At 42.6% G+C, this 16,776-nt stretch overlaps 1 protein-coding gene across 1 annotated transcript in view; it reads left to right on the top strand.

Annotated features, from left to right (window-relative positions):
* Positions 1–16,776, top strand: part of LOC129480957 (nuclear nucleic acid-binding protein C1D-like) — a 16,953-nt gene extending 177 nt beyond the window's left edge. Inside the window, exons 2-5 of the mRNA XM_063638170.1 lie at positions 10,179–10,266; positions 10,736–10,858; positions 14,767–14,981; positions 16,133–16,776. Of these exons, the coding sequence (XP_063494240.1) occupies positions 16,307–16,732 (426 nt within the window). The 5' untranslated portion in view covers positions 10,179–10,266; positions 10,736–10,858; positions 14,767–14,981; positions 16,133–16,306 and the 3' untranslated portion in view covers positions 16,733–16,776. The remainder of the gene's footprint in view (positions 1–10,178; positions 10,267–10,735; positions 10,859–14,766; positions 14,982–16,132) is intronic.

Genomic DNA, 16,776 nt, shown 5'->3' with positions numbered 1-16,776 from the left:
CACACCTGGGCTCAGGTCTGGAGGGCTGGTCATCATCTTGTAGGGCAGACACTCCTCTGTCACTTTTCTGGGTTTAAGATAAAGATGTTCGGGCTGGCGCGGTGGCGTGTCCCTGTAATCTCAGCACGTTGGGAGGCTGAGGCAGAAGGATCCCTTGAGCCCAGAAGTTTGAGACCAGCCCGGGTAACATAGCTAGACTCTGTCTCGAATGAGTGAATGAATGAGGTGTTGGAATAAATTCCAGCATTTTGGGAGGCCGAGGCGGGCGGATCCCTTGAGGTCAGGAGTTTGAGACCAGCGTGGTCAACATGGTGAAACCCCGTCTCTACTAAAATACAAAAAATTAGCTGGGGGTGGTGGCACGTGTCTGTAGTCCCAACTACTTGGGAGGCTGAGGCACGAGAATTTCTTGAGCCCCGGAGGCGGAGGTTGCAGTGAGCCGAGATCCAATCACTGCACTTCAGCTTGGGCTAGAGTGAGACTCCGTCAAAAAAAAAAAAAAAAAAAAATTTACTATACTATAGCTGCTATTTATTGAACACCTACTATGTTCAAGGCATTGTTCTAAGTACTATACAATAATTAACTCATTTAATTCTTAAAACAATCCTAGGCAGTAAACTATTGTCCTTATTTCAAAGAAGAAGAAACAGTACAGGGTCCTGTCATGCCCACGTGGGTGAGGAATACTGGAAACCACTTGGCAGCTGAGTGTTCCAGTTCCAGAGAGGGCACTCTGGAACCAGCCAACGTTCTCTTCCCTCATTTTCTACATGAGTATCTTGGGATATAAAGTCTTAAAGAATGAATTTCAGAATATATGAGGAAATCCATTTCCCAGGTAGACCACAGTGCCCTTGAATATGAAGATTAACAGTAACAATTGTAACAATTGGTGTTTTCTTAGTCCTTGTCGTCCTTGATCACACCACCCTCTTTGTTCTTCTCCTCCCTCTGAATAACTCCTTGCTTTCTCAGCTTTCCTTTTATTTCTTCTCTCCTAGAATAAGTCTTTGCTTCTTATCTTCTTTGTGTTTTCAGTACCTATCAGATTCGATTTTCACCTTCAGATGACTAAAACAATCTCTTCAGCCCTCACCTCTTTCCAGCTGGTCACCTTTACCAAAGATTACTCACACCTCAAAGACAAGAAGTCCATTATCATTATCCACAGAGTCCATCTTCACCAAGGCTACCCGGTCTATGTTTTTTTTTTTGTTTTTTTTGTTTTTTTTTTTTGAGATGGAGTTTCACTCTTGTTGCCCAGGCTGGAGTGCAGTGTTGCGATCTCAGCTCACTGCAACCTCTGCCTCCCCAGTTCAAGTGATTCCCCTGTCTCAGCCTCCTGAGTAGCTTGGATTACAGGTGTGCACCACCATGCCTGGCTAATTGTAGAAACGAGGTTTCGCCATGTTGTCCAGGCTGGTCTCGAACTCCTGACCTCAGGTGATCTGCCTGCCTCGGCCTCCCAAAGTGCTGGGATTACAGGCATGAGCCACCTCGCCCAGCCTACTCTGTCTGTGTGAACAGCACTTTCCTTCTACCTTGTACCCAGATTCCTTGCTTTGACTTCCCCCATATGATATAAAGATTGCAGACTAATCAGCTGTCAAGAGTTCTACTGATTGGGTAATACAATATCTAATCCTTCTAGATTAAATCATGGCTTCATCTCCACTGTTTCAATGAGTCAGTCACTCCTTTCTACTTCCTGCCACTTCAGCCCACATGCAGTCCCTTTATTGAATCTGTCTGACAAATGACAGGATCATCTTTTTCAAGTACAGTTCTGATCAAGCCTTTACCATACCAAAACTTTTTTTTTTTTTTTTGAGATGGAGGCTCACTCTATTGCTCAGATTGTAGTGCAATGGCGCAATCTCAGCTCACTGCAACCTTGGCCTTCTGGGTTCAAGTGATTCTCCTGCCACACTTTCTCTAGTAGCTGGGACTACAGTCGCACGCCATCACGCCCAGCTAATTTTTTGTATTTTTAGTAGAGATGGGGTTTCGCCATGTTGACCAGGCTGGTCTGAAACTCCTGGCCTCAGGTGATCCACCTGCCTTGGCTTCCCCAAGTGCTGGGATTACAGGTGTGAGCCACCCTACCCAGCCTACCCTACCAAAAGTTTTCAAGAACTTCCCCAATTTTAGGCTGCTGTTTTTCAGTATTTCTATTTAGGTATTAAATCTGCAACGAGGGAGACATTGGAGAAATAATTCATGCTACAATAAATATTGGAGAGGCAAAATGGCTTCAGTCAACAGACTACAGGGAGCTAGGTTTTAGTTTCATGTCTTCTACAACCCTGCTTGGAGCCCAGCCTGTTACTTAGTGTCTTGTGTTTTCCAACTCCACACTATTTTTTTTTTTTTTTAACAGAGACAGGGTTTCACTGTGTTGCCCAGGCAGGTCTCAAACTCCCAGCCTTAAGTAATCCTTCCACCTCAGCCTCCCAAAGTGCTGGGATTATAGTTAGAGGCTGTACCTGGCCACCAACAGCCCAACACTAAACGTCTTACTGTTAGCTCCTCACGCACAGATAAGGAATCCAGAAGACAGTACCAGAAGATCTTTGTTCAGATGTGAGTAGTTTATGTAAATTCATGAAGAACCTACAGTCAACTGGATGTTCAGAAGGCATTCCTTTCTTCATTACAGTCACCCTTCACACATGGCGGGGTGACTGAATTCTCAAACGTCCAGGCACCCTACACTGCTGTCCCATCTGAATTGGCAGAGAAATATCTCATCCCTAGACATTTTTATCCCCCTCTCTAGATGGATTAGTGACCTAAGTATGAAAAATAATGAAGAAAGTCTGGGAGAATAGTTTTACAACTTTTGAGGGAGGGGAAGGAAACCTTTTAGTATGTTATTAAAATTAAAAGCCATAGAAAGAAAGATTGAAAATTTAACTGCATCCAGATGAAAAGCCTCATTCATATGAATGACACTGTAAATAAAGTTGGAATACCTGGAAGAAGGTATTCTCCAATATATGTAATTGACAAATGATTAAAGGATATGAATTGGGCATCCTCAAAAAAGAAAACTTGAGACCAACAAAAATGAAAGGATGGTTCAATCTTAATGGCCCTATGGGATATGCAAAATAAAGCAAAAATAACATTGTTTTTCCTCGTAAGATTGGCCTACTAGATATCAAGACACACTGTAAAGAGCTATAATAATGTAAAACATTTGGCACTTGACATGCAGAAATCAACAAATGGATCAATGAAAAAATAATGCCAACTCCAGACATGGATCTGGTATATACATATCTAAGTGTTTATTTTATAATAAAGGTAACATTGCAAATTAAGGAAGGAATAATGGATTATTCAGTAAATTATTTTGGGGCAATTAGTTATCTATTCCAGGAAAAATAAATAATACTGTCCACTCCCAAACACAAATACACAAATAATGCAGTATCGAGAGATACAGAGGTATTAATAAGTAGTCCTCCTTGGGGAGTTACGATGAGGTGGCTATAGGATGGACAAGTGCTGAGATACAGCAAAAAACTCCCACACCTTCCCAGGATTATCGGATGGGGGAAGGGCAACCTAAACAAATTTACGGAAATTTGAATAGAATATTTCGTGTCCACAGAATTAGGAGAAATTTTTTGTTGCTAGAAAAAAACAATATGAAGAAATTGAGTGAAGGAAGTTGAGGCTGCAAAGACAGGTGGAGTCCTGGTCATGAATAGCATTTGGTATCAAACTGACGGGTTTTGATTTGATCCCTTAGCCAAGGTGAGTCAGTGAAATTCTGTTGGTTTTATTTAATTAATGTATTTGTTATTTGTAGAGACGGGGTCTCCCTGTGTTGCCCAGCTGGTCTTGAACTCCTGGGCTCAAGTGATCCTCCTGCCTCAGCCTCCCAAACTGCTGGGACTACAGGTCAGGCCTGGGCCACCAGGCTGAGCTAATTATTATGATTATTATTATTATTGTTAATAGAGATAGGGTCTCGCTATGTAGCCCAGGCTGGTTTTGAACTCCTGAGCTCAAGCTATCCTCCCACCTTGGCCTCTCAAAATGCTGGGATTACAGGCATGAGCAACCATACCTGGTCTGTTTGTTTTAATTAGTGTAGTGAACATATCTTGTGTACATTGGATGGAGGTAAAATTGGAAACATGGAAGGAGGAGAAGAAGAAAAATTATTGAAACAGTATAATGAGAATGGAGAAGGAAAATGCTACATTTTTTAGGTAGGGAAACCAAGGAATCATTCATTCACTCAAGAAATATTTCTGAAGACCGGCTTGGCGCGGTGGCTCACGCCTGTAATCCCAGGACTTTGGTAGGCTGAGGCAGACGGATCATGAGGTCAAGAGATGGAGACCATCCTGGCTAACATGGTGAAACCCCGTCTCTACTAAAAATACAAAAAATTAGCTGGGTGTGGTGGCACATGCCTGTAGTCCCAGCTACTCAGGAGGCTGAGGCAGGAGAATCACTTGAACCCAGGAAGCACAGGTTGCAGTGAGCCAAGATTGCGCCACTGCATTCCAGCCTGGTAACAGAGCAAGACTCCATCTCAAAAATTAAAATAAAATAAAATAAAATAACATAAAATAAAATAAAAAAATAATAAAAAAATAAATAAATTTCTGAAGACCAGTGTAGTGTCAGTTACGGTGCTAGGCTCTGGAAATACGAATGTAAACCAAAAATAATATTCTAAGGCCCCCCCCCCAACTATCTGAATGGACTTTCTCCTCAGCCAGGGCTCTTTTAAAATGTAATCTGAGAGACTGGTTCAGGCCATGACTGAAAGTGGGAGTCAGACATACCTCATTATACCTTTCTGGCATTGATATCAACATAGACTGTAAGTCGGATAAGAAACATTTTACAACCTGATCTCTCTGAAGCCTACTACCTGAAAGCTTCCTCTGCAAATAAGAACTTGAGTCTCCACGATCCTTAACCCAGATATTCCTTTCTGTTGATCCCAGGTCTTTAGATAAACTCAACCAATTGTCAACCAGGGCTGAGTGTGGTGGCTTATGTCCGTAATCCCAGTAGTTTGAGTGGCCAAGGTGGACAGATCTCTTGAAACCAGGAGTTCGAGGCTGGCCTGGCCAACATGGTGAAACCCCATCTCTACTAAAAATGTAAAAATTAGCCAGGCGTGCTGGTGCATGCCTGTAGTCCCAGCTACTTGGAAGGCTGAGGTGGGAGGATCACTTGAATCTGGGAGGGAGAGGTTGCAGTGAGCTAAGATCATGCCACTGCACTCCAGCCTGGGCAACAGAGTGAGTTCCTGTCTCTAAATAAATAAATAAATAAAAATAAAAAATACAATAACAACTGTCAACCAGGAAATTAAAAATCTACCTAGATTTTTTAAAAAAGAATAATCTTTGGCTGGGCACGCTGGCTCATGCCTGTAATGCCAGCACTATGGGAGGCCAAGGCAGGCGGATCACGAGGTCAGGAGATCGAGACCATCCTGGCTAATGTGGTGAAACTCCGTCTCTACTAAAATTACCAAAATTACCCGGGCATGGTGGCGGGCGCCTATAGTCCCAGCTACTTGGGAGGCTGAGGCAGGAGAATGGCGTGAACCCAGGAGGTGGAGCTTGCAGTGAGCCGAGATCACACCGCTGTACTCCAGCCTGGGGGACAGAGCGAGACTCCATCTCAAAAAAAAAAAACAAAAAACAAATAATCCTCTCTTGCACAATTTTTGATAAATAAGATATGGAATGAGAAACTGAACTGTTGCTTTCGTAGGTAAATGAGAGTCTGAGTTTCCTTAGCTCCAAAGAGAAAGGGCATTTTGCTCCTCCCAGCTGAAAGGCATGCCTGGGTGACCAGGGGCCTTGTGGAAGTGTCTGTGGGGTTCACCCACCCATCATGACATGTAGCACAGCAGTCCTACAGGGAACTCCCAACAAAATTAGTTTTAAAAAGGCTCATCCAGGAAGCACATATGGGAGCTCCAGGTTTTGAGCCCTCTGGGAGGTGCTAGATCTTCAGAGAGAGAAATTGAGACACATCAGAGAGCAACGATGACTCAGTGGTGACACTGTGGAGTCCTGCCTGCAACCAGCACGCTTCCACCCACTCCACAAACGCCCTAGGCCACAGCTCAGTTCCTCCTTTAAAAAATATTGAGAAACAAATAATCTAAGAATGAGGAGAAAACAAGGAGAATGACCCCCTTTGAACACTCTGTCAGTATTATGGTAGCTCTACTTACTAGAGTTTATGTGAAATTGAAGTGTTATGGTGTTTGTGCACATTTACATTAAGGAAAAAGAGCCCTAAGGTTGACCTGCAAACTGTAGAGTTCCTAAGTTCTCCTTTTCTTTGTTTTCTTTTCTGTCTGACTTACATCTGCTATTACTTTTCTACTGAGATTAAAAACCACTGTTTTTTTTTTTTTTTTTTGAGATGGAGTCTCACTCCATCATGCAGGCTAGAGTGCAGTGGCACAGTCTCAGCTTACTGCAACCTCTGCCTCCTGGGTTTAAGTGATTCTCCTCCCTCAGCCTCCCAAGTAGCTGGGATTACAGGCATCCGCCACCATGCCTGGCTATTTTTTCTATTTTTATTAGAGACAGGGTTTTGCCATGTTGGCCAGGCTTGTCTCAAACTCCTGACCTCAGGTGGTCCACCCGCCTTGGCCTCCCAAAGTGCTGGGATGACAGGCATGAGTCACAGTGCCTGGCCTAAAACCACTTTTTGATCTAAACTTTTTATTTTTTTCAACCCAGTGCATTTGTATTTATCTCATGACTAAAGTTCAGAAGTAAAAGCTATGGGATTTTTTGTGTGTATGTGTGTATATGTGTGTGTGTGTATATTTAAAAGGCTTTTATAATAGATTTATATAATTTTAATTGGTAATTAAATTCATGTTAACTTCACTCTAGCACACCTGACTTTTCCTCTTGAGATGTAAATTTTGCTAATTGATTTTTCACTTAAGAGTTGTTTCCTTTAACATGCAAATTAAGTACTATTTAGCTAAAACTGCCTAGGGTTATAAAATGGGTTATCAAGAATTTAAAAGTCTAAGGAAAAAAAAATAGGTCTTATGAATCTGTAAGATGTACTTCTATTGGTATGCCTAATATGTCTATGTATTTGTGTTGTGTATATAATATTTTACTACTAAAAAGATATAAAATAGCTTGCATTAAGTGGTTTAAAGAAAAATGAAAGTGCTTAAATCAAATACTTTATCAAAGAAAAAAAAAAGACTAGTCAAATGTTTTTCAAGTTCATGTGAGATGAGATAATTCCCTTGACCCCTTTCATGGGTGGGAACTGGAACTGGAGTGGCTGATTTCATTCAGCCTGCCGCTGTCCACTCCTTGCAAGAGGGATCCTGCCTGCAAGTGAGTGCAGGAACTGGAGCGAACAAACACTGGAACTGGATAGTTGCTCCTCTCTGGCAGGAGCAGGCTCTGTGTCAGCCCCGCAGCAGTGTCCAAGTTCATTACAATTAGTGCTCTTTCAGCTCTGCTGTCTGGAGATGGCCAAGTGCCAACTAGTTCAGTAGAGGGTCAGGGTGGCAGCAATTGTCCTCTTGGCACTTGGGTTCTTGTGTGACATCCAGGAAGGATCAGGTCACACAAATGGATTGAAGGGTAGTGTATAAGGAGGATTTTACTGGGCAATGGAAGTGGCTCTCAGCGGGATGGGGAGTTGGAAAGGGGATGGTGTGGGAAGAAGGTGATCTTTCCCTGAAGCCTGGCTGTCTCTGGCTGGGCCCCTCTCTGAAGCCGCACTGTCTGAAGTTTGTCATGTCTATCCATAGTCTCGAATGTTCAGTTGCTTCTCTGCTTGCCACTCGGCCGCTTGTATTCCCACCACTCAGCTGCTTGTGTTGCTCTGCCACTCTGCCAGTTGAAGTCTTTTTTTTCTTTTCTTTTTCTTTTTTTCTCTCTTGTTTTGTTTGTTTCTTATTTTTTCTTTAGCAACTGAAGTCTTTGTATGGGCACAGGATAGGAGTGTGGCAGGCCAAAAAGGCAATATTTGGGTGGAAAAACAGGGTCAGCTGTTTTTCCCCAACCGTGCCCGGCCTAAGCTTGCACTTTTAAAAGATGAAAGTCAGGCCTAGCATGGTGGCTCATGCCTGTAATCCCAGCACTTTGGGAGGCCGAAGTGGGTGGATCACCTGAGGTTAGGAGTTCGAGACCAGCCTGGCCAACATGGGGAAACCCCATCTCTACAAAAATACAACAATTAGCTGGGAGTGGTGGTAGAGGCCTGTAATCCCCTGTAATCCCAGCTATTCAGGAGGCTGAGGCAGGAGAATCGCTTGAACCTGGGAGGCAGAGGTTGCAGTGAGCTGAGATGGTGCCACTGCACTCCAGCCTGGGTGACAGAGCGAGATTCCATCTCAAAAAAAAAAAAAAAAGCTTCATAAAGTAAAAACGTTTCAAGGGAAATATAAACCAATGCTTTCCTGCAAATAAGTAGAAAATCCAAATAAAGTAAATAACCAGGATAGAAATAGAAGGAGTGGTCTTTTTTTTTTTTTTTTTTTTAAGAGACAGGGTCTCACTCCCTTGCCCAGGCTGGATTGCAGTGGTGCAATCATGGCTCACTGCAGCATCAACTCTCTGGGCTTAAGTGATCCCACCTCAGCCTCCTGAGTGGTTGGGACCACAGGCCATGATGCCTGGCTAATTTTTTTTTTAATGTAGAGATGGGGTTTTGCCATATGGCCTAGCCTGGGCTCAAACTCCTGGGTTCAAGCAATCCTCCCGCCTCAGCCTCTCAAAGTGCTGGGATTACAGCATGAGCCATTTCTCCTGGGCTTGGTCAAACATGTAAGTAAACATTCTTATACTGTTCATTTATTTATATTTCTAACTTTGCAACAATTGGGTTGCTTATGGTCAGAACTGCTTTTTAATTATTTTTTATCCGTTCTACTTGTCAGAGGGATAGATTCCTAAAAGGAAGTTCATAGATAATGGCTGATCAAATTACACTGAATTGAATTGACCTGAATGTGCTTAAAGAAAGTGCCCATGATGTGATCAGGAAGCAAGCATGGTTGAGGGGAGGGCCGCAGGAGGCTGTGTCATGAGAGAGTGAGCTCTTGTCTTTTGGTTGGGTCCTCATGAGATCTACCTCCTAATGGCTCTATAACGTCTGACTTATAGAGTTGCAAGTTGACTTATAAGGTGCAAGTTGACTCTTGTACCTTATCTTTTGGTAAAATATGTATAATTATGTTGTGATGGTGTTGTGAGAAGAAAATGAGTATATCTGGAGGTGCCACGTTCATTGTGCATGGTCGCAATTTTATTTAGTTTATTATTTATTTATTTTGAGATGGAGTCTCACTCTGTTGCCCAGGCTGGAGTGCAGTGGCACAATCTCAGCTCACTGCAGCTTCTGCCTCCTGGGTTCAAGGGATTCTCCCTCAGTCTCCTGAGTAGCTGAGATTATGGGCGTGCACCACAATGCCCAGCTAATTTTTGTATTTTTAGTAGAGATGGGGTTTCCACATGTTGGCCAGGCTGGTCTCGAACTCCTGACGTCATATGATCCACCCACCTCAGCCTCCCAAAGTGCTGGGATTACAGGCGTGAGCCACCACGCCTGGCCCACAACTTTATTTTAGGCAGTCATTATAGGTGTGGATCAGAGATCTTTCTAGCTTTAAGCGTTATTAACCTAAAGCAATTCTGAACTTGCAGACAGAGGGGTTCCAGGAGGGATCAAATAAATATTAAAAGGCCCCCAGACATCCTTACCTGCATGGTAGGGGTCTAGGTGCCCTACCACAACCAGAGCTTATTAGGATGGAGATGCTAAAACACTGTTGATCGTTTCTCCCTCCCCTAAATCCCTAGGGATTAGGGTTGTCATGTGTAATTATCCTCTCTTTATGGAAGAGGGAAAAAAATGAAGACTAGAGGTGTCAAATGGAATGCTTAGAGTCACACATAAAATGCCTTCTCCAAGTTATTACAAACTCTTGCTTGTTCTTTTTTTTTTTTTTTTCAGACTGAGTCTTGCTCTTTCACCCATGCCAGAGTGTGCAGTGGCACAATCTCGGCTCACTGCAACCTCGGCCTCCTGGGTTCAAGCAATTCTCCTGCCTCAGCCACCCAAGTAGCTGGGATTGCAGGCACACAGCACTATGCCCAGCTAATTTTTGTTTGTTTTTTTTTTCAGTGGAGATGGGGTTTCACCAGTTGGCCAGGCTGGTCTTGAACTCCCGACCTTGTGATCTGCCCACTTCGGCCTCCAAAAGAGCTGGGATTACAGGTGTGAGCCACTGTGCCCAGCCAACTCTTGTTTGTTCTATGCATAGCCTTTGAATACAGTGAATTTAAGAGTATAATTTAGAGTATATTGAATCATAAGTTTATCCAGGTAGGTCAGCTTGAGTAAAATAAATAAGTTAGGGAAAGGCTGGAATTCTGTTCTTTCCAAATGCGGAGGATCACTAGCAGGTTGGTGGGAGATTTTGAAAGGTCCAGGTTTGCATGTACAAAAGGGCCACTGCCACTATGGGGCAGTTGAGATTTTGGGATTGTGCACAATTTATAACCTCCATAATGTGCAGCCCCACAAAGGATTGCCTTCATTATTTGTGTCTTATCCAAGTCAGGAAACAAGTCAGTGATCATCCTGAGACTAAGCTTAACTGTAAAATTCTCCTACATTGTGCAAATGCATTGTACAATATAACTTAAGAAACAGATTGAATTAACAAACTGTTCTTTCTCTTTAGAACTGGTTTCAAAATAAAAGAGCCAGACCACCACCTAGAGAGAGACGCAGAATGTTCGCTGCCAGGAAACTGCGTGATTCCTCTGCCGAAGGCCACCCATTTACAAGAATCCAGGAAAAGCAGGTGGAATCTCCCAGGAAGTTCTACTGGGTGGAGCTGGCCACTCTTCACTGGAGACACAGGGGATTCCCAATTAACATGATGGCTCAAATAACTCTGTAGCCTTATGGATTAAAAGGAAACTAAGCTGTGATTTGGAGTATCCTGGTGACACAGAAAATGGCCCTTGTCGATGTAGATCAGCATTATTTCCTCATCCTTCTGCATCTCCTCCTCAGTATTCTGAAAGGGACAAGCCTGAGATGGGGGAAAGCCAGCATGCAAGGCCCTCCCCTTTGTGCTGTGTTCATGGTGTGCAGGGAGAGAGGCAGCAGCAGGAGGAACAGAAAGGTTATTTTCTTTACTGACTCTTTTAAGGACATCAGCAGAATGGTTGGGAATGTCATCATGTGCAGCCTCAGCCTCAGAATTAGCAGGAGAAGCTGGTCTTCCAGGATCAGGTTCTAATGTATATGAGTCACAGGATTTAGGGAAGCAGGTACTTTCCCTTCAGTCCCAGCAGCATGGCTGATGTTCCCAAGTAATGGAGAGTCCCTGTGCTCTCAGTTGTGGCACACACCTTTGCAGATAGTGATCAGATCTCCACAAATGCCTCTTGGGCAAGATATGCAGCAACATAGCTGGCTGCAGAGCAACCCAGGTCCCAAATCCAGCAGCTCTGGGATGAGAAGTCTGCAAGTGTTTACTGCTGGGACCAGGACTGTGTTTCTAGGAAATGGTGCTAGGCTTCAGACAGCATCATCCACAGGTCATCCCACACCATCCACACAGAAGCCCAAGGAAAAGGGCTCTGCAGAGCTTGCACATAAAGATGCTGAACTCAGGAAGGCTCTGCGAGCTGCTGGTCTCTTCTGTTAGGGCAGCGGTGTCCTGAGAAGGTAGAGCTAGAGTATGGAGAACAAAACTAACAAACACCAAGGCAGCAAGCAAGGCAACCCCCAAATGACAGCAGTTGCCGAATCCAAAGCAATCTGTGCTTCAGAAGACAGAGGCTCTGCGCAGTCCCTGTCTCAGACATTGTCTCCTCCTTAGGGGATACCTAACAACAGCACTGTAGGAGGCTGAGGTGGGTAGATCACCAGGTCAGGAGATCGAGACCATCCTGGCTAACACGGTGAAACCACGTCTCTACTAAAAAATACAAAAAAAAAAAAAAAAAAAATTAGCCGGCTGTGGTGGCAGGTGCCTGTAGTCCCAAATATTTAGGAGGCTGAGGCAGGAGAATGACCTGAACTTGGGAGGCGGAGCTTGCAGTGAGCCGAGATCACGCCACTACACTCCAGCCTGGGCAACAGAGTGAGACTCCGTTTCAAAAAAAAGAAAAGAAAATACCTAACAAGCAGTACAAGAATATGAAGGACCCCACTGCCCAGACTTTGTATGGAGGGATCTCTAAGGTGGCTACAGCAAAGCTGTCATCTCCATCCACCAGGACAGCATCTCCAGCCATGGTGTGTGGCCTGCTGGGACAGCAGCCATGTGTCCTTTCACAGCCCACCGAAGCTCTGACTGTGAAGGACATCCCAACATCAGCCTAGCCTGCATACACTTAATAAGGCATAGAATCACCTGAGGCTTCTCCGTTGAAGATAGGGACTCCCGATGGAGTTGCAGCCCCAGCTTTGCACTGTAAAGAGCCCCAGGGGGCTTCTGTGCTGGAGCAGGTGTGCAGACCCCTCCCCACCCCCTTCACTGAGAGCTGCTGCCTGGAACCAGTATTTTGACTGGGTCACCTCTGGACGTGGGCCCACAAGATCTGAGGGTGCCAAGACGAGCAGTTGAATGCCTTGTGTTGACCTGAGTTTTTGGAAAAAAGCCCCAAACTTTGAAACAATTTTCATAATTTTGAGCTTCAGTATATGGAATCACTTCTCAAGTATTCTGGAGTTCTGTCCATCAGAGTGGGTCCTGCCAATGCTGCCCTGTGCAGCGCTTCAGGCTGCATCCCTCCCACTAGGGGGCGCCTTTCACATAGCGGTGACAGACTTCTAGAGGAGCAACATTTCCTGAACTGCAGGGTTCCCTTGGGTGCTTTGTGTAAAACACATCCACTGCGTAGAATTTGTGTTATTTCCATTTTGTTTTATTGACAATATTTAATTAATTACAAAATGATGTATGTTATGATAGTTTAAGCAATACAGAGAGTAACCAAGCAAAAGCTTGGTCTTTTATTCTTGCACTCTGAATTTACAGTCCTGAAAACTCTAAACTCATATCATATAATCTATATTGTAAAGACTTTGATAATCCCTTCCCTTCCCTTGCCTTTCCTTTCCCCATTCCCCCTTCCCCTTCCTTCTTCTACATTGCATGATATTTTTCATGTTTACATTCTAACCAATTGTGTCATGTGATACTAATTTACAGAATAAAGCATATTTTGCACATATTTCCAAGGCATATGACATGCAGGCATACTTCTTTTTGTAAATATCTTCCTTCTCTTACTATAAGATTGAGAATAGGTAAAGAGCAACTCTCCAATGGAGGTGATGAGTGTGATTTGCACTATCACTTTGGACAGCCAATTGGAATATTTATTGAAGTCATAGATGCCCAGCAATTCTATTACTGGATGTGTCTCATAGACAAACTCTTGGACATTCTGATAGAACACTGAGCCCAAAGAAGACACACCATGTAATGTAAGAAGCTAGGACACCTTAAAAAAAAAAAAAAAAGCCTAGGTCTGTGTAATTGTGTGAGTGTTCTGGGACATACTGTTTGTAAAAAATTGAGTTATTGAGTAGTTTGATAATATGATAATCATGAAAATAAAGGATAAAGCAGCAAGTAATTATTATTCTTCGATATATACCTGCATTCACACATGGAAAAGATACAAAAAAATGAATGGGGTTTACATTCACTAAATTACTAAGAGTTACATTTGGATAAGGAAGAAAAATGATTTTTTCTTTAATGTTATGAAACATACCTTGTAAAATCAAGGCACAGCACTTTGATTCAATGAATAAGAGAGACATCACAGATTTGTCCCTCACCAGTGAGGGGTGAGATATTCCAACCCTGCAAGCAGAAGGACATGTTGAAACTATCTTCAAGAAAACAGAAGCAGGGGTGGGTGTGGTGGCTCATACCTGTAATCCTAGCACTTTCGGAGGCCGAGGTGGGTGGATCATGAAGCCAGGAGTTCGAGACCAGCCTAGCCAATATGTTGAAACCCCGTCTCTACTAAAAATACAAAAATTAGCCAGGTGTTGTGGCACGTGCCTATAGTCCCAGCTACTCAAGAGGCCTAGGCAGGAGAATTGCTTGAACTCGGGATGTGGAGGTTGCAGTGAGCTGAGGTCATGCCACTGCACTCCAGCCTGGGCAACACAGCAAGACTCTGTCTCAAAAAAAAAAAAAAAAGAATAGGAGAAGCTGATTCTGATGGAGGAATATCTGCCTATTTGCATGTCCATTCTATAATTTTTTAAAAAGTCAAGTTGAGTTTTATAAATACCTAGACTGATAGGTGGAAGAAGCAGAAGCAATTACGGTTTCCACAAAAGTTTATTTCTTCGTGAATTCTATCCCATAATCAAAATCTAATTGCAAAATCAAATACTTTATTCACTGAAAAGATTAAGTAAAATTGTGAAATTCATATGGAGGTGTAACTGAAAAAAACGGTGCTATGATTTGTTTGTCCTCTCTGAAATTCATGTTGAAACCTAATCTGCGAAGTAACGGGATTAAAACGTGGGTCCTTTAAGAGATAATTGGATCATGAAGTCTCTGCTTTCTTGAATGGATTAATGCATTCCTGAATGAGTGGGTTAATGGGTGAGTAGGAATAATGGTGAGTGAATTATCATGAGAGTGGGTCTGTTATAAAAGCCTATTCGTCTCTCTCCTGTGACTTCTCTCCATGTGATTCTGTCCACCATGTTATGATGCAGGATGAGACCCTTACCAGAAGCCAACCAGCTGCGGCCCATGGACTGTGGACTTCCCAGCCTCCAGCACTGTAAGAAATAAATTTCATTACATGGATGTCTTACATGATGAAAAAAAAAAAAATGCCAGGTGCGGTGGCTCATGCCTGTAATCACTGCAGCCCTGACTCTCAGCCTCAAGTGATCTCACTCCAGCCTCCTGAGTAGCTGGACTACAGGTGAGCACCAGCGCACCACCTAGTTGTTTTATTTTTTGTGGAGACGGGGTCTTGCTGTGTTGCCAGGGCTGGCCTCAAACTCCTGGGCTCAAGTGATCCTCCCACCTCGACCTCCCAAAGTGCTGGGATTATAGGTATGAGGCACCGTGCCCCACCAGATAAACTTTAAGTAGTGATTTGGCATATACTAGGGACATTCTCTTGATTTTAAAAGGACATCTGAACCCATTGGGAAACATCTTTCTTTCATCTGGATCATTGTGTTTCTTCTCTGAAGAACAGTTGGTGCTTTGGTCTCTACCCTTGGGTGTAGGCCTAGTGATGTAAAGTAACCTTGAGACATCTCTTTTTCTTGGTTTTATGTTTTGTTCTTGTTGTTTTATTTATTTTTATTTTTTCTTTTCTTTCTTTTAATAATAGAAATGTGTCCAGATACAAATCCAAAGTTACTGCCTTAAGAATACCAGCCCTGTCAGTGCCAGTGGGAAATCTGGTTCTGTTTTCCTTTTTTTTTTTTTTTCTGAGACGGAGTCTCCCTCTGTCTCCCAGGCTGGAGTGCAGTGGCGAGATTTTGGCTCGCTGAAAACTCCACCTCTTGGGTTCAAGTGATTCTCCTGCCTCAGCCTCCTGAGTAGCCAGGCAGGATTACATATGTTTAATATATATATACATATAAAATATATATTTATATTATATATATTTATATTTATAATCTATATTTATATTTATATTTATAATATGTATTTATATTTATAATATGTATTTATATTTATAATATATATTTATATTTATAATATGTATTTATATTTATAAAAATATATATTTATATTATGTATATATATATATTTTATATGTATATATATGTAGAACTCCTAGGTTCAAGTAATCTGCTGCCTTGGCCTCCTAAAGTCTTGGGATCACAGGTTGAGCTATTGCACCCAGCCTGCATCTTTATTTATTTAGTTCAATTGTGTCTCCCTCTGTTTCTGCACATCACGTGAGCACCTGAGCAAACATCTCCCCATGATCTTCGATGTGATAGTGAATCTTGTCTTATTGGTGTACCTCTTTAGGCTTTGAGCCTGAGAGAATGACAAGCGTCTTAGAATATTTCATTTAGAAAATAAATTTTTGCTCTTCTAATGTTCCAGGAATTTTACTTCTGTTGAAAAAAGGGCTATAAGATGCAATTATAATAAATGTATTTCTGGGAATGTAGAGAAATACATTTAAAAGACTCAGTTCTAGATCCGGCACGTCATTGACGTCATCGTTGCCCGACGGCTTTCTAGGAGACTGGAGTCGAATGCCGTGAATCAGCCATAATGGCAGCTGAAGAAATTAATGAGGACTATCCAGTAGAAATTCACGAGTATTTGTCAGCGTTTGCGAATTCCATTGATGCTGTGGATGAGATGCTGAAGAACATGATGTCTGTTTCTAGAAATGAGTTGTTGCAGAAGTTGGACCCACTTGAACAAGCAAAAGTGGATTTGGTTTCTGCGTATACATTAAATTCAATGTTTTGGGTTTATTTGGCAACCCAAGGAGTGAATCCTAAGGAACATCTAGTAAAGCAGGAATTGGAAAGAATCAGAGTATATATGAACAGAGTCAAGGAAATAACAGACAAGAAAAATGCTGGCAAGCTGGACAGAGGTGCAGCTTCAAGATTTGTAAAAAATGCCCTCTGGGAACCAAAACTGAAAAATGTATCCAAAGTTGCCAATAAAGGAAAAAGTAAAAGTTAACTTTTTGGATTTGATATACACATATTCAAAAAGTACATCTTTTT

Source organism: Symphalangus syndactylus, chromosome 4, assembly GCF_028878055.3.
Source record: "Symphalangus syndactylus isolate Jambi chromosome 4, NHGRI_mSymSyn1-v2.1_pri, whole genome shotgun sequence".
NCBI lineage: Eukaryota > Metazoa > Chordata > Mammalia > Primates > Hylobatidae > Symphalangus > Symphalangus syndactylus.
Note: the sequence above shows the minus strand (reverse complement) of the source record. Positions and strands in the feature narration are given on the sequence as shown.